Source organism: Marmota flaviventris, chromosome 11 (assembly GCF_047511675.1).
Source record: "Marmota flaviventris isolate mMarFla1 chromosome 11, mMarFla1.hap1, whole genome shotgun sequence".
In the NCBI taxonomy this organism is placed as follows: domain Eukaryota; kingdom Metazoa; phylum Chordata; class Mammalia; order Rodentia; family Sciuridae; genus Marmota; species Marmota flaviventris.
This window is the reverse complement of record NC_092508.1, coordinates 28123076-28146094: the sequence shown is the minus strand read 5'-3', so window position 1 is coordinate 28146094 and position 23019 is coordinate 28123076. Positions and strand designations below refer to the sequence as shown.

The 23019-nt window shown below is 32.7% G+C and overlaps 2 protein-coding genes across 5 annotated transcripts in view; one reads left to right on the top strand and one right to left on the bottom strand.

Moving 5' to 3' along the window:
• The window catches only part of Creb1 (cAMP responsive element binding protein 1), a 64084-nt gene that overhangs the window by 14090 nt on the left and 26975 nt on the right, over positions 1–23019 (top strand). For 2 of the 4 annotated variants that reach the window (XM_071618856.1, XM_027941690.2), the window contains exons 2-6: positions 4277–4398; positions 9598–9744; positions 10510–10551; positions 18124–18224; positions 20065–20207. In XM_071618856.1, the coding sequence (XP_071474957.1) occupies positions 4285–4398; positions 9598–9744; positions 10510–10551; positions 18124–18224; positions 20065–20207 (547 nt within the window). In that variant the 5' untranslated portion in view covers positions 4277–4284. The remainder of the gene's footprint in view (positions 1–4276; positions 4399–9597; positions 9745–10509; positions 10552–18123; positions 18225–20064; positions 20208–23019) is intronic. The other 2 variants (XM_027941691.2, XM_071618857.1) reach the window with 2 other exon arrangements.
• Positions 21685–23019, bottom strand: part of Mettl21a (methyltransferase 21A, HSPA lysine) — a 46796-nt gene continuing 45461 nt past the window's right edge. Inside the window, exon 5 of the mRNA XM_071618859.1 lies at positions 21685–22387. Within this exon, the coding sequence (XP_071474960.1) occupies positions 22273–22387 (115 nt within the window). The 3' untranslated portion in view covers positions 21685–22272. The remainder of the gene's footprint in view (positions 22388–23019) is intronic.

The window sequence follows — 23019 nt, the reverse complement described above, 5'->3', positions numbered from 1 at the left end:
CCATCCTTTTTGTTCTTACAGATGAGGAAACTGAAACAAAATTTAAAGTAATTTATCCAGCAGCCACTTTGACAGTGCCGCTTGGCAACAAATCCAGCTCCACCAAGGGTTAGGCTCCTTCCCCCAACTACCTACAGCAGTATTCTTTTTTCCTCAAGATAGGGGAGTAATACTACAGAATTGCTTCACTTTACTTTCCAAATTAAGAGGTAGAATTCTGAGGACCATGATAGCAAAATGGTATGTATGTATCTTTGTGAATTAATTTTTTCTAAAGTTATTTTTAAAAAATAATTTTAAAAATTATTTCTTTGAGGCATGGCACTGTTATCAATTCACAGTTTCTTAAGGATTAATCTCTCTTTAATTTTTTAGGATAAATTGTGAACATCCCTAAATCTTAAACATCGATTCCAAATAAATTTTAAAATTCAGAATAATTGGAAGAACAAAAATCACAAAACTATCAGGCCTATGTTTTATTTTCAGATTCATTCTGTTTCTCATATTCCAGGCTCAGTATTCATACAGCATTCTGAGTTCATATGTACCTGGTATTTTTCTTATTTTAATGCATTTTTCAGTGTTGGTCCTCCGCACCCCCCAAGATTCCCCAAAAGCTTGCATTTGTTTAGTGAATTAGCAGTCTTCAAACAACCTTAGCAACCCATGTACTGGTTCTAATTAAGCTAATCCTATGTCTGGATATAGCACTGCTGTCTAGATTGATACTGGATTAATAGAAAAACTGAAAATTCTGTACCTGATACTTGCTGTACAGTCTCTTCTCCCCATACCTGAAGATGTAAACAAAAAGAGCAAAAGCTTTCAAAGACCTGAATTAATGTATTTACTTTAAATGTGAGTTTTTTCCAATTGGGAGACTGCTTTTTTATTACCTTCAAGTTGAAAAATATAAAAGTAGTATCTGTTTTAGTTGTGTCTTAAGAGTTTGTTATCTGAAACAGTCGTTTCTCCTGAAATAATTCTTACCAGCACTTTTAGAAAGGCCTAAATTTTCCAGCAAAAGACTGTATTTCTGCTATTGCCCAAGTGGGTGGTATTTACTGAAGCTAAAGGTTTTTAAAACTAAGGCTGTCTCCTACCCTGAAAATTTATAGGCCATCTGAACTAAAGGATAAAATATTAGAAGTTTAAATGAGGACTTATATTCCTTGGAAATTTTGCACCTTAAAAAAGGGGGGGCGGATATAATCCAATTAAGGAGGGAAGTAAGATGAAAGCTTTCTGTTTTTAATGTGTCTTTGTACCTATTAATAATTAATGGCTTTGTTCCTTCATTAAAATATAGTGATAAATCCTTTTTTTTTTTAAGAAAGGGAAATTTTTTAATTTTTTTTTTTTTTTTTAGTTTTTTTCCGGCGGACACAACATCTTTTTTTTTTTTTTTTTTGGTACGTGGTGCTGGAGGATGGAACCCAGGCCGCACACATGCCAGGCGAGCGCGCTACCGCTTGAGCCACATCCCCAGCCACCCCCCCCCTTTTTTTTTGGAAACAAAAAGATGTAAAGATGCCCTATGCCTTAAATTAAAACAAAAACAAAGCTAAGTAGTCTCCATATATTAGATTTAAGAATATGATCTATCTATGCTTTAGACTGCTTTTAACCAAATGGTAGAGAGAAACTGCATATGGATAACAGTATAACTAAAAAAAAACATGGCTTGGAGTGAAGTCTTTTAAAATTGTTATGTATGTTTTACCAACTGTGATAAATTTGTATTTGTTTTCATTCTTGTTTAAAGTGATGATTTAGTGGAGAACAACTTATGGAGTCTATTTACTTTGTCCCATACTGTTGAATGGATTCATTTATTTGTTTTATTGTTATTGAGATTAAGTATTTTGCTTTCATATGCCATCCCCCACTACCACCACCACCAAAAATGTAGATAACTTTTAGGAGAGATGAACTGTTGTTGTTGTGTATTACATTTGACATTTTTTAAAAAGATTTTTGTATTTTAAAAGAGCACAGATTGTAAGTATACCTGGTATAACAGCTGAGAGAATTATGTCAAATGATGATAACCAAAGTTATTTGATAATTTTTAAAAAGTTTTCTGTACTATTTGGAAATGTAGGGTAAACAGTTTAGATTAAAAACTAGCTGGGATTTGGAAAAATTTTGTCAGCAAGTATCTTGAAATCATGACTGGAGTATAGATCTGATTCATAGTTTTAAAATGTTTTAACATTATATCTGATATGTTTCTTAAAATTAGCTGGGCATGGTAGTGCACACCTATGATCCTACCAACTTGGAAAACTGAGGCAGGAGGATTGAAACTTTTAGGCTACCCTCAGCAACTTTGCAAGACCCTGTCTCAAAATAAAAAAATAAAAAGGGATAGGGCTATAGCTCATTGGTAAAGTGACTCTGTGTTCAATCTCCAATATAAAAAAAGGTTTCTTAAAATTGTACAAGTGTAATCCTGAATCTATGTTCACAGAAGGGAAATTCAGACAATATTGAATTCTAAAGTATATAAAGAATACAAATTAAAAGTCATTGTCCTATAAAATTCTATAAATCCTCTTCCTCTTCAGAGCTACCACTTTAGTGCTTAATTTCTCATACCTTTTTGAAACATGCATGCATCTTTATAACCACTTGCTTTATTTGTGTGTGTATGTATTTTACATAAATGGTTATCGTTAATAGTATGTCATTATATTGTATATATATTTCATGCTTTTTTACTGCTGTAATGTTTTTAAAATGGTTCTTCTAATGATGGATGATTATTTTATTTTTTTGGTATTAAAAAAATCTTACAGTGAAAGCCCCTGAAATGTATCTTTGTGAACTAGTCAATAATGAGAGTTTCTCATTTACTCATAGTTGTTTTATAGTTTGGATGTTACTGTGTTGATTATTTGTGGAAGATATTTCTCTCAGAGCACTTTTCTTGGGGACTTCATGAATGTTTTAAATAATAATGTACTCAAGTCTGTTATGTTTGCCTTTGTCATCTGTGTTTTGTGGATTCTAATATTTCTAAACTATTTATATTCATTTCCATAGAAATATTTTCACTTCCATTTTTGTTACTTGTAAAACACTTTTGTAGAATTCTATGATGATACCAAGATGTATAAGCATGCAATATATTGTGATGATGTATAATAATAACATAAGGATCAGTAACAATTTTTAATATTAATTTCAGAGTAATAAAATAAATGCAATTTATTCTGGAAAAGCATTGGGGTTGTTTTTTTTTTGTTATTTGTGGAATAACTATAAGTATTCCCTCATAATAAATTCATTTTTGTTGGGTAATATGGTAGGCACTGAATGATAACAATTGTACACTAGAAACATCCCTTTTTTCCCCAAAGTTTTAGACAGGATTGCTTCCCCAGTTATCAGAAATTTCCATAACCTGACTATTTTTGCTACTAGTAATTGCTCTTCACTTAACTCTTGCTGCCATGCAATACCAGTTTACACAACATATATACCTTTAAGCTCTTAGCAAAACAAGGTAAATTAACAAATGTCAGTTCTGATTGACTTAGCCAGAACTTCATAATTAAACATTCAAAAAAGTAGTTTATTTCTCTGTGTGAGTATGTATGTTGATAGTGTAATGTTGCATACTATACATGAGTAAGGAATCAGAACACTAACTTTTTCAATATTTGGAGCCTCTACTTTGGCTTTGGTGGTCTTTTATTTCACTTTTCTGTATTGCTAAACACAACTTAGGCTCTTAAAATGTGGGCTGATTTTTGTTCTATCACCAATAATCTCCTATGAGAGTGCTTTATAATTTTTGTGCTGCTTCCTTTAGGAGAAAATACTTTTATAGGACGTACCATAAAGCCAGTGTCTCACAGACTCTCATTTTTAGCTTGCTTTTCTTCCCTATCCCCTCTCTACCTGATGGGTATTATTTGGGAAAATTACAATTGTTGGTGCCAAGAAGGGAAGATTCAAGGAATAAAGAAGTCCCTTATTTCGACATGAATTAATATCCCATTCTGAAGAATAATCAAGGGAATAGGTTGTTGTTTTTTGATGTTGTTGGGTTGTTTTGTTTTATTAAAGGGACTAGAACTTTTATAGCTAAGCAAATTGGGACAAGTTGGCTAATAATTCAATTACATTATATCTTAGCTAGTTTTCTAAATGCATTTGCTTTCCTAACAACCACATATACCTATTTATAACTTGAAATTTGCCTTTAAAGTCACAAAAGCACAAAGCACTGTAGTGCTTGTAACACTCTTCCATATTATTGTAGGTAACTAAATGACCATGGAATCTGGAGCAGAGAACCAGCAGAGTGGAGATGCAGCTGTAACAGAAGCTGAAAATCAACAAATGACAGTTCAAGCCCAGCCACAGATTGCCACATTAGCCCAGGTATAAAATATGGAGAGATTCCAACCTGTGTCTCTTTCAAGAGGAATATGTTTCCAAGAGAATTTCGGTTCTATTGCAGAGATGTTGTTTGAATATCCCATTTCCTGTTCACTTAATATTGGGCTATGTTTAGAAATAATAGTATTAATTCAGTAACATAACAGTAAAATGTATCATTAAACACTAATACAGTATTTGTAGTTACATGATCCAGAAATATTGACATTTTTAACTGATGTGTACATTAATTGTCTCTTTCAAACAAGGGCGAGAACCTTGGTTATGACAGATTTTTTTTTTTTTTCCTATCATAGAACTTATCAACATGGAGGTAGAGATAGTATGAAAGCCACTGCTTATATATGCTTAAACTAGAAAATAGGATAAGGCAAATAAATTGATATTTTAAAGATAATACTGAGTTCTTTGATTTTTGTCTTTGTCTTAAACATCCTGTCTTTAAGGGTATATTCTCTTGTACTAGTTTTTTGTTCTCATTTTTTTCCCTAAAATATTTTGTTAACAACTTTGTACCTGGACACACGTGAGAAAGGTGGTTAATATAAAAAGCAAATAGGAAATGGAAATCTGCTAGGCAAGAAATTGGTATTGCCTATTTAAGATGAAAGCTCCTAGGAAAAATAACCCTGGTAGAAGCTCTGGTATATCTAGCTGTAGTTTCCCAAGAGTTTAAAAGCTCTGAGGGAAGTTACTGAACAAGAATGAGTCTTAAAAAATTGAGGACTCAATCACAATTGGGGTCGTGTGTCGTGGCTGGGGAAACTGGCTAAGCTAAAATGTGGGCCAGATCCTGGAGCTCCAGCAGGAATATAGTCAGGAGTTTTTCCTAAGATACCCAGGGCCCACTTCCAGATAAAGTGAATACACTTGGAGATGGTGAATTTACCCAGACAAGGCAGGGCATAAACATTATAGGGTCAAGTTAAACAAGCACAGATGAGAATCTGAGCTCATCCAAGCATTCTGCCCTGCAGGCATCTTAGTGATTCAATTCTCAATGTATCTATTTCTGGTCACACTATTCTATCTGGTCTGGATGTCCTCTGAGTCCTCTATATAGTGTCATCATGGGAATTCTTTTCACTCTACTGATTTTTTTCTTGTAGGTTTTGTGTTCTTGATACAGAAAAGTGTGTATAGTGGTATCTTGAGAAAGGATTCTTGGTAAAGACGAAATTTTTTTTTTTTTTTAAATTTTGAAAGCATTGATTCACAGTCAATTTATTTTAATGTTGTTCTTTAAAAAGACTAAACTTATCTTTCATCTCTGGTACCTTATAAAATCTCTTTGGTCATGGTACTTCAAAATTTCATTATCATGGGGATTGATAAGTTGGATCAGTTTTTATCCTGTATGTTCAATGAGACCTTTTGTAATGAAAACTCATGTCTTCTATTATGGGACATTTCTTTAAATTATTTGTTGATGATTTTCCCCCCTTCCTCTTCCTCAGTTCTTGCTAGGATTCTTATGATCCAAAGGTTATAGCTCTAGGAATGTTTTTCTCATTTTCTTTTATTTTCTCTCCTGTTTTCCCTCATTTTGTTCTGCTCTCTGGGATATTTCCTCAATATATTCCAACCCATCTGTTGAATTTGTATTTCTGCTATCATGTTTGCAAGAGTTTTGTTGAATAGTCCTTTAATGTTTTAATAGCATCCTGTGTTTCACAAAGATAATATTTCTTCTTTATCTTGAGAATTACTTTTTGTTGTTGTTTCAAGTTTTTTTTTCCTACATAGACTTTCCATTATACAGTTCACCTCCCATTGTTTTGGTCTCCATCTTTCATATTAGAGGCTTTCTCCAAATGTTTGATAACGTGGTTATCTGCTCAGGTTTAAAATTGTGGTTTAGGGATGTAGCTTAGAGACAGAGCACACACCTAGCATGTATAAGGCTCTGGATGCAGTCCCCAGCACCAAATAAGTAAATGAAAGTAGGGGACTAAGATGCTTTTTAGAAGCTTTGTAGATGTGTTAGGGTCCTAATAGCTATGAGCATTGAACTTTGCTATAGGGTAATTGTGGTTGCCCTAATGTCAGTATCTTTAGATCTTCTTGGTATTAAGTTCCCCAGAGGATTCACTAGTCCTCTTACAGGGAAAAGGCCTGGAGCCAAGTGAGAAAAGAAGACTAAGGTTTAGTAGCCACCTACAGCAATGCTTGATGTTAATCAATCAAACCCTTTATCCAAAGAATAAATCTCCATTTTTCTTTTAGAATATGGTGGATTATTCTTCCATAGGGAGTTGGGATTGGTCCCCAGTTGCTTCTCAAAGAACCTTCAACCAGCATTTCTTGTTTTCAGCCTCTTTTCACTCTTATCTCCCAGGATGCTATATATCCTGAGATTTGTGATTTTGTGCTGCCAGTCAGGCTTGCCCCATATTAGCTCATGAGACAGTCTCAGATCCTAATTCATTACTGTTCTCTCCAGTCTCCAAAATAACAGGTTATTACTATTACTTATTTCCTTTCCTTTTGTCCTAAACTTTGTCTGTTTCTGCCTATAAAAATTAAGCCGTTGAAGCCATTAAAGAAGATTATTAATAGTATTTATTAATAATATTTAAAGATGGAATAGTTTCATAATAGTGTGTCATAATAATCAAATGTTCCTATATGCTTTAAAACACATCTAGAAAATTCACAGCAAAATACTAATAATGATTAGCTCTGTGTGATAGCATTATAAAGGCTTTCAATTTTAGACATGTATGTGTATTTTATAAACTTAAAATGAGAGGAGCTATTGTGAAGAGTGATCAGGGTAGGAAAGGGATTATCTATTAAAGTCAGATTGTTATTTACCCTAGAAGACTCAGTAAAGAGAATATAATTGCTTCAAATATTAGAAGAGCTTTTTATGGAATTAAGGTGAGCTATTCTGAATAATCTTAAGGTTGTGCCTCTCAGACTTTAGGGTTGAAGTATCTTTGAATCCCTTCAGATTCTGACTTTACAAATGACACCCCATATGATTAATGCAGGTAGTCCAGGGAACACATTTTGAGAACCAAATAAAACTAAGCCTTAAAGTGGCCAGAGAGAAAGTGATTAATATGGAAGGATTTCCTAATATTTTAAGATGGAACCTCCTGGTTTTAACCTGTATGCCAAAGACTTTTCTTTGGTAGGGATCTTTCCCCAAAACTTTGGAGTGAAATGTTTACCTGCATGCTAAACATCTTTGCATATTCAGATGTCAGTAATTCCATTATCTTCTACCATGACTTCTACTATCAGAAACCTTGTCCTTACTTCTTGCATTCTCTTTCTGTTTATCCATATTCTCATACATGAATCATGTGGGTCATCTTTGATTTTTCCCTCATCTATTCATAAAGTCTTTGTTTTTCCTCCAGATCTTCACGAAATCTCTTTTCTCACTCCCATCCTTACCACTACTACTGCACTGTGTTCTGCTCTCATCTCTCACCTTAACTACTGCACTGACTTTCTCATTTTGTCTCTACACCTCCACCACCCCCCATGTATAAATCAGTCATGCTGCCACTGAAAGTATCTAATACGAACTTCAAACCTCACCATCATACTAAAGAAGTTAAAAATCTTTTCATTGCCTTCCCCAATACTCAGGATAAAATACAGGGGTTTTTTGGGTTTTTTTTTTTAACATTTATTTTTTAGTTGAAGGTGGGCACAATAGCTTTATTTTATTTTCATATGGTGCTGAGGATCGAACCCAGTGACTCAAGCATGCTAGGTGAGCGCTCTTCCTCTGAGCCACAACCCCAGCCCAAAATACAAGTTCTTTATGTGACATATACTAAGGCTTTTATGACTAGTTTATTTATTCCCTGCCTACCACTGTTCCTGGATGTCTCCTGATTTCGTACATGATACAGTAACACACTTATTTGCTGTAGTAGTACTGAATTGTTTATCCCTCTCTACCATGTATAAACTACATTGTTTCTCTTTGCTTTTGTCAGTACTATCCTCTCTGCTTGAAATTTTGTGCCTTCTCCCCTGTAAATCATCAAATACATGTTTAACTTGTATTCATTGTTTTAAATTCACATTCTTTGGTAGCCTCCCCTCTTAGGTTGGACTGAATAGCTCTCCTCAGTATGTTCATTTTTCTTTTAACAAGCCTCATTACTCCATTGAGTTGCATTTACTAGTGTGTCTTCTCTACCCCATTCCTTCATAAACACATGTCAGTAATTTTTTTATTGTCAGGGACCCATATCTTTGTTTCATTTTTGTAGTTTCAATTTATACATTATTCCTGACAGTAGGTCCCAGTAACTATTTACCAAATGAGCAAATAAAATTCCTACCCTGAATGTGTTAAGAGTATAAGAACAATAAGTACCATCTGATACACATGACTTACAGTCCCTTTTAACTTGACTATTGACTCATTAAAATTGCATACTTTTGCTATAAGGGAAATGTGGGTTTTTTTTATATATTCTTTTAGCTCTATCCCTTTATTCATTCAAAATGAGAACAAACTTCTAAAACATCATATATTGTCACTTTATAATCATTTTTAAGAAGAGGATTAGAAATTTTCAGTTATAGTGTCTATTAATAGTTTCTCATTAATGAAAAGGTATGCTCGGGAATAGTTAAAAAAGAAAACTGAATTGCATATTGTAAGGTGTATATTCTTAGGTCAGTTTTGTTGAAGTTGGAGAACAGTTAAGGTTTTAGAATGTGTCATATTTAACATGATACTCTGAAGAATTTTATGTTCCTTCAAGGCCACTATATCTGTTGACCTTGGGGAAATCCATCTCTTTGAAGATTTGTTATTAAACAGCAGTAATGATCCCCAGTCTTCAGTTTCTTGGAAAAATGAAATGATAGTTGGATATGCAAGTAGGTGGGAAAATGTAACATAACATACAAATAAAGTGGTACTTAGTGTTTAGAAGAAATCTGTTAGAATTTTTATATTACATTAAAATAACTTGTGTTTTTTCGTCACTTAAGAGGAGTTGTAAGTGGAGGGGAGAGGGATATGTAGGGGTGTTGTGTTTTAAAAATATTAAATCTAATCACTGGTTTCTTTTACATCAATGAGTACTTGTGTTTCAAAAAGGTCATGTTTTTGGTTCTAAAAAGTTACTTCATATTGAACCTGAGTAATCCCAAGAAAGTATCTGTAATGGTAATTTTTTTCCATGTTCAACACTGTAGGTTTCTATGCCAGCAGCTCATGCAACATCATCTGCTCCCACCGTAACTTTAGTACAGCTGCCCAATGGGCAAACAGTTCAAGTACATGGAGTTATTCAGGCGGCCCAGCCATCAGTTATTCAGTCTCCACAAGTCCAGACAGTTCAGGTATGTGTATAAAAAGTTCTGCATATACTTTTATATATGTTGTTAATAGCCATTTCTGTCTCCTTTCATAAATTATGAAAATAAGGACACGTCTAGTTTAGAGTTTATTTTAGTTCACAGTAAAGGAATGTGCTGCATCTGAATAGTTACCTTATGTATAGGAACATATATACACAAGAAGAGACATTAAAAATGGCTCTTTCTTAAGCTTTAGAAAAAAAAAAAAGAATTGATTGGGAAATAGTTAAATACATGAGATAAAGTGGAAATGTTTGGGAGAGACTGACACATCTAAGTTAAGGAAAATTAAGATATAAAAATTGTAATTTTGTAATTATTTTATAAACCCTCATTTGGGTGAAAAAAGAATCTTGATAAAATATAAAATAATAATCTTACTTAATATTATTTGAACCAAGGGATCACATAAAACATTTTAATATTGGCTATATATAGGACTTTCATTTATAGTATATAACTTTGAAATAATAATATATTTAGAAAGTACATTTTCAGGGCTGTTGATTATACTAGGTGTTATCTATCCTATTCTTTGGAGAGTTTGTTCCTTTGGTTTGATCTCCAAAGGGAATAAAGGCACTTTAGACCTCTGAAGTGACTACTCTGTTTAACTGTAGGGAACCAAGAGCAGTATAGGATATTTGCAACTGAGCTTATTGAAATTAAAAAAAAAAAAAAAGACTTGAACATTCATTCAAGTAGGCCATAACCCCAGCCTCCCATTTCATATTTTTTGCTTCACAGTCTTCCTGTAAGGACTTAAAAAGACTTTTCTCCGGAACGCAGGTGAGTCCTAGGTCCTAGATTTGAAGAGAACTATTATTAGAAAGGAAGGTGAGAAATTACTGTTTATGTCTTTGTCCTTCTCTATAAACATGGAATTTCATGGTTTCAGTAATAGTCTTAGAGGTCTTCAGATCTAAGCCAAACTTGTTGACTACAGCTACCCCTTACTTTATTACTTGTATCCCCTATATAACATTTCCCTTCCAAATTGTAGTCCAGAATTACTTGAATACTTTCATAGAAAGGAAGCTGTATCTCTTGGCATAATCTATTTAGAATTAGGGGTGATTGCTAAAATGTTCTTTCCTGTGGTTAGCCAGAATATCTTTCTAAAATTTTCACCTGGTGGTCTCATTTCCATCCTCGGAAACTAGATTAACAAGTAATTCCTTTTCTGTTGATCTGCTTTCTCTTCCCCATTTCCCTCACCCTTCCTATTTATAAGAAAAAATTCAGACTGGACAAAGTTTTGTTTTTCTTCAGGCTTTTTATTATATGGTATACCTTTGGTATTCCTCTTTACCATCCTGGTTGTTTTCTACTGAGTGAGAATGTGGTTTCCTTGAGTATGATAGCCAGAACTGCTTAATATCTATAGAGTGGGGAGGTGCCCCCTCTCTCCTGGAAGCATTCTATTAATGTCATCAAAGGATTTTGTCAGCCATATTATACTGATCATTGAGCTACTATTAGTTCCTCTACTTCATTCTGTCCTTGTGCTTTCAGTTTCCTTCAACTCTTTACTTAAGCAGTGGGGATAATGTTTCCGTGTGAAATCAAGTTGGATGAATTTCCATAAGATACTGGGAATAGACTTTGTTAGTAAGTAGGAGATAGTATTTCCAAATAATTATAAAAGAATTTGATGTTTCTGTGGAATCACAATGACTGATTCCTTCGCCTTAGTTTTTAATTCATTGAATGCTACCTTACCATTCTCTATACTCTTCTGTTACTAATTCCCCACCCTGTCTTCTTCTTGATGACAATGAAAAGAACTTGGCCTGCTAATCAGTCAGAACACCTAAATTCTAGATCCAGTGTGCATATTTATAAGTCAAATGACTTTGTTCATGTTAGCTTTTACTTTTTACTTTTTCAATTAAAGAAGAAAGTCTTGCTGTGAAAAAGATTGCAATTTTTGGTTATAATATATGATTTAATTGATTATATTCTTAATTCTAATGTTGGCAACATAATTCTGAGGATTATGTAAACATGAATAGAAATATGTATTCATATTTTCAAGAACATATTTTACATTAAGGTGAATTTACAAAAGAAATGTTGGACTTCTTGAAACCTAGATTCTATAGATAGAGATACAATTATACACTTTTTTTCTTTAAAGGGCCTCAATGGTCACTTCAGCTGGCTAACAGAAATAAATATTAATAAGTAGGCTCTAATGTCTGTCTTTCCTAGGTCATAATAAAGCTACATTTATTCTGCAAAAAAATTAAAATAACTAGGAAATAATTTACATCAGAAAAGTGATCAAACAAGAATAGAAATTGCCCCTCAAACTTCTATATGAGAGAATATTGGAACATAGCAAAGTTTCAATATTATGCATGATATATACTTCTTTTGATGGGAAGAATAAGATATTAAGACTTCTGTTTATATATTTTTGTTTAAAAATATTAGAAACTAAGCTATAATGATATTTCATGCACAGCTTGACTTTTGGTACTCTAACTTTATTCCTATGTATACGCATAAATTCCCTCACAGATTGTGTGAGAATGCTCACAGAAATACTGGGAGTTGCATTGTGTATGGGGGTTGACAGTTACATTCATTACTTTTGGCCACATTTTACTATAGTGCAGTTTAAATGTGACAGAGGATTCACAGATTATATTACTTACATCCATTTCGTCAACAAATGTTTATTGATCACATCCTGTGTGCCAGTCATTGTTCTAGGTGCTATCAGACAACAGTGAACAAACAGTACATCTCTATTCTCATGAAGATCACATTTGAGTGAAGAGAGACAGACTATGAAAAAATAAAATATGTCAGTTGAGGATAAGTGCTGGAAAGATTAATAAAATGATAAAGGAATAGAGAAAGACATAAAGGGGAAGGATGTTTAATTTTATGGAAGACGGCAGTAAAGGTGGCTAAGCCAAGAAGATAACCAAAGCATATCCAAAGATTTGGAAATAAGAGTATGATTAGGATATCAAGGAATAGCAAGGTGTTGCTGGAATAGAGTAAGCAAGGAAGAGAGTAGTGATGAGAATTTTGATAGTCTTTTTAATACTTTGTAATGTGGGGACAAAAGTAAAAGTTTGTGCAACATAGTCTGTTATTATATAGCAAAGTATTTAAGAGTTGTTTAACTTCAGAATGGATTGCTTTGGGGTTTTTTGTTGTTTTTGTTGTGTTCTTTTGTTTTTTGTTTTTTGGTTTTTTTTTTAAAAAACTCTCTCTCTCTCTTTATTTATTTATTTTAGTTTTTTTCGGCAGACACAACATCTTTGTTTGTATGTGGTGCTGAGGATCGAACCTGGGCCGCACGCATGCCAGGCGGACGTGCTACCGCTTGAGCCACATCCCCAGCCCCTGTTCTTTTGTTTTTAACCTAAGATAATTTTTCCCAATTTTCTGATCTTTTCAATGTTGGCAGGCAAGAACTTACAAGGGATATCTTACCTAAGATGTTTTTGAAAAAAGAAATCCATTTTAATTACCTTTCATGGGGGAAGTGCTATTTTAATCATGAATGTGATAATTTTTGAAAGAAACTTTTGCTGTGGAGATAGCATTTTGAAAATAGAAATTTGAAAATTTTTTTTCTCTTGCAAACCATGAAAGTTTGCCTTAAGTCTATGTACTTTAAGACTTAAGTAGCTGGGCGCAGTGGTACATGCCTATAATCCCAGCAGCTGGGGGAAGAGGGCTGAGTCAGGAGGCTTAGAAGTTGAAAGTGCTAGTAATGCTGATTAGTGGTTAAGCGCTTCTGGGTTCAATCCCATTTTTTTTTTTTTTTAATATCCCCAAAGAATAGAAAAAGGAAAAAAAAATAGAATTTCCTCAACTGTTCAGAAGACTTCTAGTTTTAGCAGGTGTTGAACTTAATTTATTAAAAATATGAAATTATAACACCACCTTCCTGTTGACTTGAAGCATGCAATAATTGACTTAAAGCCAGGGAGTGAAAATACACTATATAGATTTCATTAATGACTAGCAAAATTTGTAGAGAAAAATGGAAAAGCATTGTTTTATTTTGTAAGTACAGTCTCAAAGTGTACTTTTGAGACTTAACTTTTGTTATCTACATATTCAGTTGAGTTCCCCTTTTCAAAGCTAGCAAACTTTAAATCAACATTTAAATAACCTAAGCCCAGAATCATATTCTGAATCACTTTTATAATCTTTTAAAAAGATTATATATTATAAATATATTTATATAAATACTTTTATATGCTTATATAAATATGTAGATACTTTTAAAATTTATATATTTATATAAACATAAACAAATCAAAGTTGAGAAATATAGAGCTAAAGCTTTATATCTATAAGTAGTGACTTGGTGTTTTGAAAATTTCTTGACTTTCAAAAGTAGCCAAAATGAAAGACGTATCAAAGGAACTCAGGAAGAGATTAATAAGAGAGATGGCAAGAGGTGAGGGACAGAGGAAGTTATACTATCTTTAGAATGAGATTACCTGTGATACTTCTAGTTGGAATATATGGTTGTTTTAAATCTGTTAAGTTTATATTGAACTATAATTAATAACTATAAAATGGATTTTTAATATGATTTTTATTCTCAAGTATGGGTTCAATATAATTTTTGTTTCTAAGGATTTAATTTTTTTAGAGCAGTTTTAGGTTCACAGTAACATTATGGAAAATAGAATACCCTCCCCACTGTATAGCCTCCCTCATGTTAACTTTCCCCACCAGATTGGTACATTTGTTAAAACTGAACCTACATTTACAACATTGTCCAAAGCCCATAGTTGACATTAGGCTGCACTCTTAACATTGGTACATAACATGGTAGTTTGATTTCATTTAGGGTAGGAAATGTTACATTCATTATGTGATATTGAATAGTCACTATTCTGTTTATATTAAAGAGTTAGTCACTAAATAGTGGTAAGTTAATTCTGTCTATCTGAATTGACTTTTTTTTTTTTTTTAATCTTTTATCTTTGCAGTTCAGTAATCTAAATACTCCCTATAAGGAAAGGAAAGCACCATTTTCATTTATTTGGGAATTTTGGTTTTTGCAGTATTGGATCTTGAACCCAGTATCCAATACTGGGTTTATCACTGAGCTACATTCCCAGCCCTTTTTTGTTTTTTATTTTAAGACGTCTTGCAAAATTAATGAGGCTGGCCTGAAACATCTGATCCTACTGCCTTAGGTTCCTTAGTTGCTGGGATTCCAGGTGTCTGCCATTCAGTGCAACATCGTTTTTTAGTGACAGAAACAAATGAAACTGCAAAAACAGAAGTTAGAATATTGTTTCTATACATTGTTGGGGCATTAACTAAACTGTGAATGAAGTAGGGGATAAACAGATACTTCACAGCTTGAAGTTATCATGGAGAATTTGTGGCTATGAAAGAACATTTTGAATTCTGTTTCTACATATATTAAAATTCTTGGATCTAGAATCTGTTTGTCTAAAGATAACGTAAATTTAGCAAAGATTTACAAAATGAATTATTAAAACGGACTACTACTGAAGGACTAAAGATAAATTATTTTAGATAATAGTTAATAAATATCCTGAAAATTTTGCTAAAATTGCTTTAATATGTTTTTATTTCTGTCTTTACCACGTAATTTAGATCAGAGAAGAGCAAAATTTCTACTAAGGGCCACAAATTCACTTCGAGGGGGAGGGAATCAAAGGCCACATATAAAAAAGCAACATCATTTCAAAATTATTATGTGGGTGGTTTATATAGCTTGCTTTAATAAGTTTCAGCTTGGAAGAAAGTCCTCCTATGTTACTGTATGTCCTTAAGAGATGGTTTTATCTCTAGCAGTTAGAAAAATGCAAATCAAAACTACACTGAGACTTTATCTCAGTCTAGTCAAAATGGCAATTATCAAAAACACAAGTAACAATAAATTTTGGCAAGGATGTGGGGGAAAAGGTACACTCATACATGCTGGTAGAACTGCAAATTGGTGTAGCCACTACAGAAAGCAGTATGGAGATTCCTCAGAAAACTTGGAATGGAACCACCATTTGACCCAGTCATTCCACTCCTCAGTTTATACCCAAAGGACATAGCCACATCATAGCAGCTCATTTCACAATAGCCAAACTATGGAACCAACACGGTGTCTTTCAACAAATAAATGATAAAGAAAATGTGGTATATATATCCAATGGACTATTTCTCAGCCATAAAGAAGAATGAAATTATGACATTTACTGGTACATGGATGAGCTGGAGACTTTCATTCTAAGCGAAATAAGTCAATCCCCCAAAAGGCTGAATGTTTTCTCTGATATGCAGATGGTAATTCATAATAAGGGATTGGGGTGGTGGTAGATTAGACAGAGGTGAATGAAGGGATGGGAAAGGGATATTGGGGGTAGAAATGATAGTAGAATGAATTGGATATTATTACCCTATGTGTATATATGATTACATGACCAGTGTAATTCTACATCATATACAACAAGAAGAATGAGAAGTTATACTCCATTTATGTATGATGTGTCAAAATGCATTCTCCTGTCATGTGTAACTAATTTGAACAAATAAAAATAATTTTTTTAAAAAGGTTATTATATAACAATGGGCATATGTAAGTGAAGCAGAGGGCAAAGAAAGAAAGCCATAGAGGAACTAAGTAGATTCTGAGTGCAGTATTAATAAAGGTAACAACTGTTTATCAGTACCGTCCACTTTGAGTTTAGTCTCGTTCCTTGAATTTCTGACGCTCTGCTAAGACCTGTTCACAGATCCGTTATCTATGAGAAAGTTTATGCAGATGCTGTGTTGAGTGGGCTAGTTACAGCAGCTACAACTAATAATTGGGAAATTTTCCTTCATGTTCCTTTGGCAGTACTTTGTAGCATTATTACTCTGTTGAGAATTATAGACTGAATTCAGCCTTGCCCATCATTTCTGGATCCATTAATTGTTGCCTACTGATTCTTAGGTCTTTCAAACTAGGCATCATATACTTTAAAGTTTGATGGACATATTACTTTACTATAGGTGTATTTTACGAAGCATTACTAGATTTAACTGATTTCTTTGTAAGGTGAATGTCTGTTCTCTAGAACCCTTAGGCTCTGACTGCATACAGAATATCTTTGGAATTTGTCAAGTATCTTTGAAGTACTTACGATTTTTCATATTGCCATGGTCATATATTTTTATGTGGACCTAACCCACACAGATCCCTTTGTCTTGGCTAAATCTAATTCTAATTCTGATAGCATCATGTGCACCTCTTTCGGAAAAGAGTATGTGACCCCTACAGTTTAGACTATAGAAATCTGTAAATATGGATTTGACAGACAAGCACATTTAGGTGAGAGAACTTCTAGTTTAGAAACAGTCTAAAAATGCTACTGGGTTGTTGCTTCTGACAGTACTGGTTTCAGACTGAAATAGTCTGGAATGAGACTGGAAGGAACCAGCAAGATTTTGATGCTGGTAAGGATGTCTAAAGCAGAGATGCTAAGTATTAACAGGAGTTTTACTTCTTCATAGCTTTGTTACTTGGGTGAGTTACCTAACCTCTTTGTGCTTTAGTTCTTTTATCTATAATATGGATATAGTACTAGTAACTATCTGGTGCCTGATGTTACTGTACTAAGTAATGTACTAGATATAAATATATGCCAGTGCTTTAGTATAGCATCTGACACATAGTAAATTTTCAGTAAATTATTTTTTCTATTATCCCATGTAAAATCTTTATTCACATATCTTCATTTATTTTCAGTCTAGGGATGCTTACCAGAAATGCATGATTCTTTACCTTGGATTTTAGCTTAAAAAATAATTGTAGAATGCCAACTTTTAAACTTGTCTATATGAAACAGGATTTTTCCCTTACTTGCTAGAAACAACTGGGGAATGTGGTGAGGGATCATTAATTTTATTTGTACAATTTTAAGTAGTGCATAAGTGTTTGCATCAGAATTAAAGGGGAAATATTTGTATAGTCTCTATATAGACTTCTGACCAAATATTTAGTCATTCCTTTCCTAATGTCAGAAACCTTGTTTAAGTTGGCAGTTTTGTCCTAACAGCTGACAAGAAAAATCTGACATAAATAATACTGATGAGTTCAGGATTGATTACATGGAGTCTTGAAAGAAATTAAGGACAGATGTTTTCAGGACAAATATTTTGGTTTCTCTAAATTCAATTTAAATATTCTATAAGTTAAGTAAAGGGGAAGGGAGGGGAGAGTGGTTGGTGCGGTTGTCTCCCATTAAAAACCTAACCATGTATAAGACTTAAATATATGTATTCTTTTGTATTCAACCATAAAGTTAATGAAATTTTTTGGAAACTAAATTTGATTATCAAGATCAAGTTCTTCTTTATTTTCAGATTTCAACTATTGCAGAAAGCGAAGATTCACAAGAGTCAGTGGATAGTGTAACTGATTCTCAAAAACGAAGGGAGATTCTTTCAAGGAGACCTTCCTACAGGTATGAAATTTAATAATTAGAACTTGGAATCAAAGATGTACAGGAAGCCTTAGATAGTTGCAGGTAAAAAAGATATGTCAGAAGATTGGTTTACTGATCAAGCCAGTATTATAGGTGATTTATCTTTATCTCAAGTTACTTCCCAAATAAGTTTATCATATAGAATAAGCTTGTCTTATAAAATAAATTATTCTTAACTCTGAGCATTTCTGGATAAACACTACTTTTTTCTGGTTCTGATTTTGTAGACTGCTGGGTGCTGCTTTTTTATTTAAAAAAATACATTTGATAGTTACTGGATTTTCTAGTTATGTGTCAGTTCTGAGGCTGTTATTCATCTACGTGGCTACATGTTTACAAGCCATTTTTATGCCATGGTACTTAGCAGATAACTATTTATTAGTTGTTTTAGGGTGATGCTTTGCTGACATTCTCTAATTTTAGAGGCACCATACTATACTTTTTGTTTTCAGCTATAGATGTTGCTTAGTCCATGCTTTGTCTCCAAGGTAGACAAAAACCATTCGTCATATGTAGAAACATCTGCAGGAAGGACAATTCCAAAAATATTGATTAATTTACCTTAGAGTTTAATGAATTATAATTTAGAGTTTAATGACTTATAATTATCTTCCTTTTTATTAGTCTAACATTTCTATTTATGTATATGCCAATTTTTTTGATGAGGTGGTTGTCACTCCCTGCTCCCACTTGTTTAGCTACTAAGCCAACCCCTTTCTCTATCCCCACATTTAGATTAAGGATCCTAAGTAAATATAAATAAATTGTTTTGAGGGCTTAACTTTTATGATACTAGATATATGTTGTATGCTTTTATGCTAATAGTTTCTATTGTTTTAATATAACTAGTGTTAGATTTTAACTTCAAAGTATAACTCATGATAGTATATATAACACCTTCAATCCTGAAGCAGATCCAGCCAGGTATGCATAGAGCTTCTCTATAAATTTTAGGCAAATATTAGCTATAGGCCTTTTAACATGAGGTTTTTTATTTAAAAATATCATAATTTTTCTTAATTGGCTTGCAGCCTACATTGTAGTAAAGGTCATTTAAATAGTAACACCTTAATGATCAATCAAAAGATGCTTTTAATTGATTAAAATTACATGTTGTATGGAATCTCAACTAAGTTTATTTATTGTATTTCCTTAAGTCTAGATTTTTCTAGTAGATCATTATGTAAACCTAGAGACATAACAGTTATTTGACTTCTCTCTGGGAAATCTACTTGGGAAATCCAGAGAAAGAGTTATTAAAGATAATGACATCTTCACTTACAATCAAACTCCCCACTAGGGCACCTTTAGTTTAAGTTTATGAATTCCTGAAATCTAGCCTCTGTGTCTTGATTATAGTACGGTATCTACTAAAGTTCTTAATATATATGTGTAAGGCTGGAGAAATAGGAATTAATTGATAATAGAAGATGCATTTTTTATTGGAACAACTTTCTATCTTTATAGTGATAAATTTATATCCAGAGGAAGTACTTGAAAAGCACTCTTCTTGGTCTCATTTGGCTTGATATTTTTAGCAGCAATCTAGCAGAAAAACATAGAAGTTGTGCTTATCAAATTTTCAAGTGACAGAACCTTAACAGATAAGTACCCTCATGGATAGGAAAATAAATAAGCTGAAACAAACAGGATAAAATGGTAGTGATAACTGTAAAATGTCTGAAGTTGAGTATAAAATAAAAACAATTTTTAAATTTCTGTTTTAACCACCTTTCTGCCAATTTTCTAATCTTTAACTACTAGTTGTATTTAGACAGTAAATTTTACTTTTAATTAAGGTAGTTCTCTATTTTTCTAGGAAAATTCTGAATGATTTATCTTCTGATGCACCAGGAGTGCCAAGGATTGAAGAAGAGAAGTCTGAAGAGGAGACTTCAGCCCCTGCCATCACCACTGTAACAGTGCCAACTCCGATTTATCAAACTAGCAGTGGACAGTATAGTGAGTAATAGATATTTCTGTTTTGTAAAGAGAAAAGAAAAATTAACGTTTTATTCTCTTTAAGGGAATTATGTAATTTCCAATTTTTTTCTCATTCTTACTGCCACTTTATATTTCCTCTATTGCTTAATATGCAGAGGTCTATATGTAATAGGAGTATTTTCTTCAGAGTTCTATTTAGGATTACTCAATTATGTGAGGTGTTTACATGTTCCTTTGTTTTATGCAGATGCATAATCTAAAGTTTTTTGAAGAACTAAATGAACCTCTATAGATTTTAGTCCTCAGGCTAGGAATGTAGCTCAGTGATAAATGTGCTTACCTAGAATGTATGGTTCCTGGATTCAATTCCCAGTACCAGCAGCAAAAAAAGATTTTAGTTTTCACATAATATCAAGAATAGCATGAGTTTTTTCAGATAAAGGAAAAAAAATTATACCTTGACTATGTTTAAGGCCAAAGATGCTCTTACTATTAATCTATTTTAATATTTTATCTTACCTTCCAAAAGTTGCATTTAAAAATATTCATATTTAATAATGTTTCAAAGGGGGGTGGGGTTGACTTTGTTGTAGTCTGCTAGCACATTCAATTATTATTTCTTTTCATGTAAAAGGTAGTATAGCAAAGTAAGATTATGTAAACACAAGGAAAATTAACTGGATACTTGGTTTTTTGGCTCACAAAAAGCAAAGGTTTCTATTACAAAATTATTCAAATTTTCATTTCATGTTGTCTCTATCTGGCACTTAGAGGTCTCTTCTTATCTCTTACTTTTTCTTATCTTTCACCTCAATCTATTGTAAAGTACTTTCGAATTTTGCATTTTCAAATGAAAATGTATGAATGGTACTCTTTTATTTACTCAATACCTTTGCCTTTTAGTGTGCCTAATGCTTGACACCTAGGTTACTTTTTGTTTTTTAACCCAATGTCAGTTTGCCTAACAGTAATTTGCATTCTGTCTTAAAAACAGATTTCTCAAGTAGCAAACTTTTTAGCTCTCTCAGAGCTAAAATTTTTGATAGTCAGACAAAGCTACTGGTTTACTATTAAGTAAGCTTACTACAGTAAGCTTAGCTATTCTTTTTTTCCTTAAGTTTCTTGTTGACAGATGCAAAGAGGTACATATCTATACCTGTGTGTGTGTGTGTATTTTTTTTTTGCTTTGTGTCCAGGTAAACATCTTTATTCAAGATGTGATTTTACAACACACATGACTTTTATTTTTGCCTGCTTTAGCATCCTGGGGTATAACATTCCCTTTGGTAACAGATTCACTACTGGAGAACTTTCTAGTTCTCACTTGAACTAGAAAGTATGCTTTTTAGGAAACAGACATACCAGAAATCTGAAAGACGGAAGTGAAATTTAGAGAACTCCCATTATCCCCCTAAATGTCTAATTTCGTACACCCTTCTCCAGCTACCAAAAATAATTTCAAGAGATTAACATTTTGAGATTTTTAAAAGCTTTATTTTTATTTCTTCTCTGTATGTGCACACACAGTTTTTGATAGAACAAGTTGATTTTTCATTAAGGAACAATATAACTAATACATTTACAACAACATTTATAATTCTTAGCTCAAAAAATGAACATGTCACAATTCAAGTGGTAAAGTGTTAGAGTGTTAATAAAACTTAAAATGTTCCTCTTCAATAGTAAGGTGAAATATCCCTTAGTTCCTTCTGTTTACATACACATGTTGTCTTATACATTTACATGTTGTATGGAATCTCAACTAAATTTATTATATTTCCTTAAGTCTAGATTTTTCTAGTAGATCATTATGTAAACCTAGAGACATAACAGTTTTTTGACTTCTATCTTTTTAGTTGTGTTTTATTGAAACTCTGAAATCCTTTTGGAATAATCAAATGTATAAATCAATGTTATATAGGAAAATATGGTCAGTAGGACCAGACTTCAGTTTTGAAAGTACTTTGATATACATGACCTTATTTAATGCTTACAGCAATTATATTTTGTGGCTACAACTAGATGTGTTTATTTTACAGAAGAGATAAGAGAATCAAGTAATGATTTAGTAACAGAACTTGGACTATAGCCCAAATATTTTCAAGTGTAGTTTTGTTTTTTGTTTTTTGGTTGTTTTTTTTTTTTTCCTTTTCCAAGTATAGTTTTTTTTCTTCCTTCCTCCCACATTGAATTCATGGCTGTAACCAAAAAGAAAGTAATATGTTAAACATAATAGAATTTGCATATTAGCTCTATATGTGAAATTGTAGATTAATTTTGTTAACCTTCTGATTCTCTCAAGTAATCTTACAGAATTAGATTAATTCTTATATAATCCAATATTTCCCCTTGTCTGAGATTTACTAAAGTGGATGGATTATAAATGCCAATGTCTTAATGTCCACAAGTATTATTTTGCTAAACTAATCATTTGAGCAGTAAATAATCAACTTTACATGTACTTATTGATGACTTAGTAGTTTTCCAGAGCTTTACAGGCAGTTGATCCCAAACTAATTCCCTTCTAATGGACAGTACTGTATTTAAGTCGGATCTGTTGATCTCATATTTTTTACTTGTCTCTTAATTCAGTTAAAACCCTTATGTGATTTTATATGTAATACTGTGATTTTTTTTTTTTCCTCCTCCTCTTTCTGGAAAACCTGACCCTTAGCAGGGAGATTGTGAATGAACTAAATTTCTTTATGTTAGTATCTGTGTCTTCCAAGAAAAAGATAGCTTCTCTTTCTATTAACTTTTTCCATGTACTGTAGCATACAGGTGATTTCAGTTTTTATCAGGGATTGAAGCCAGGGGTATTGAACCACTG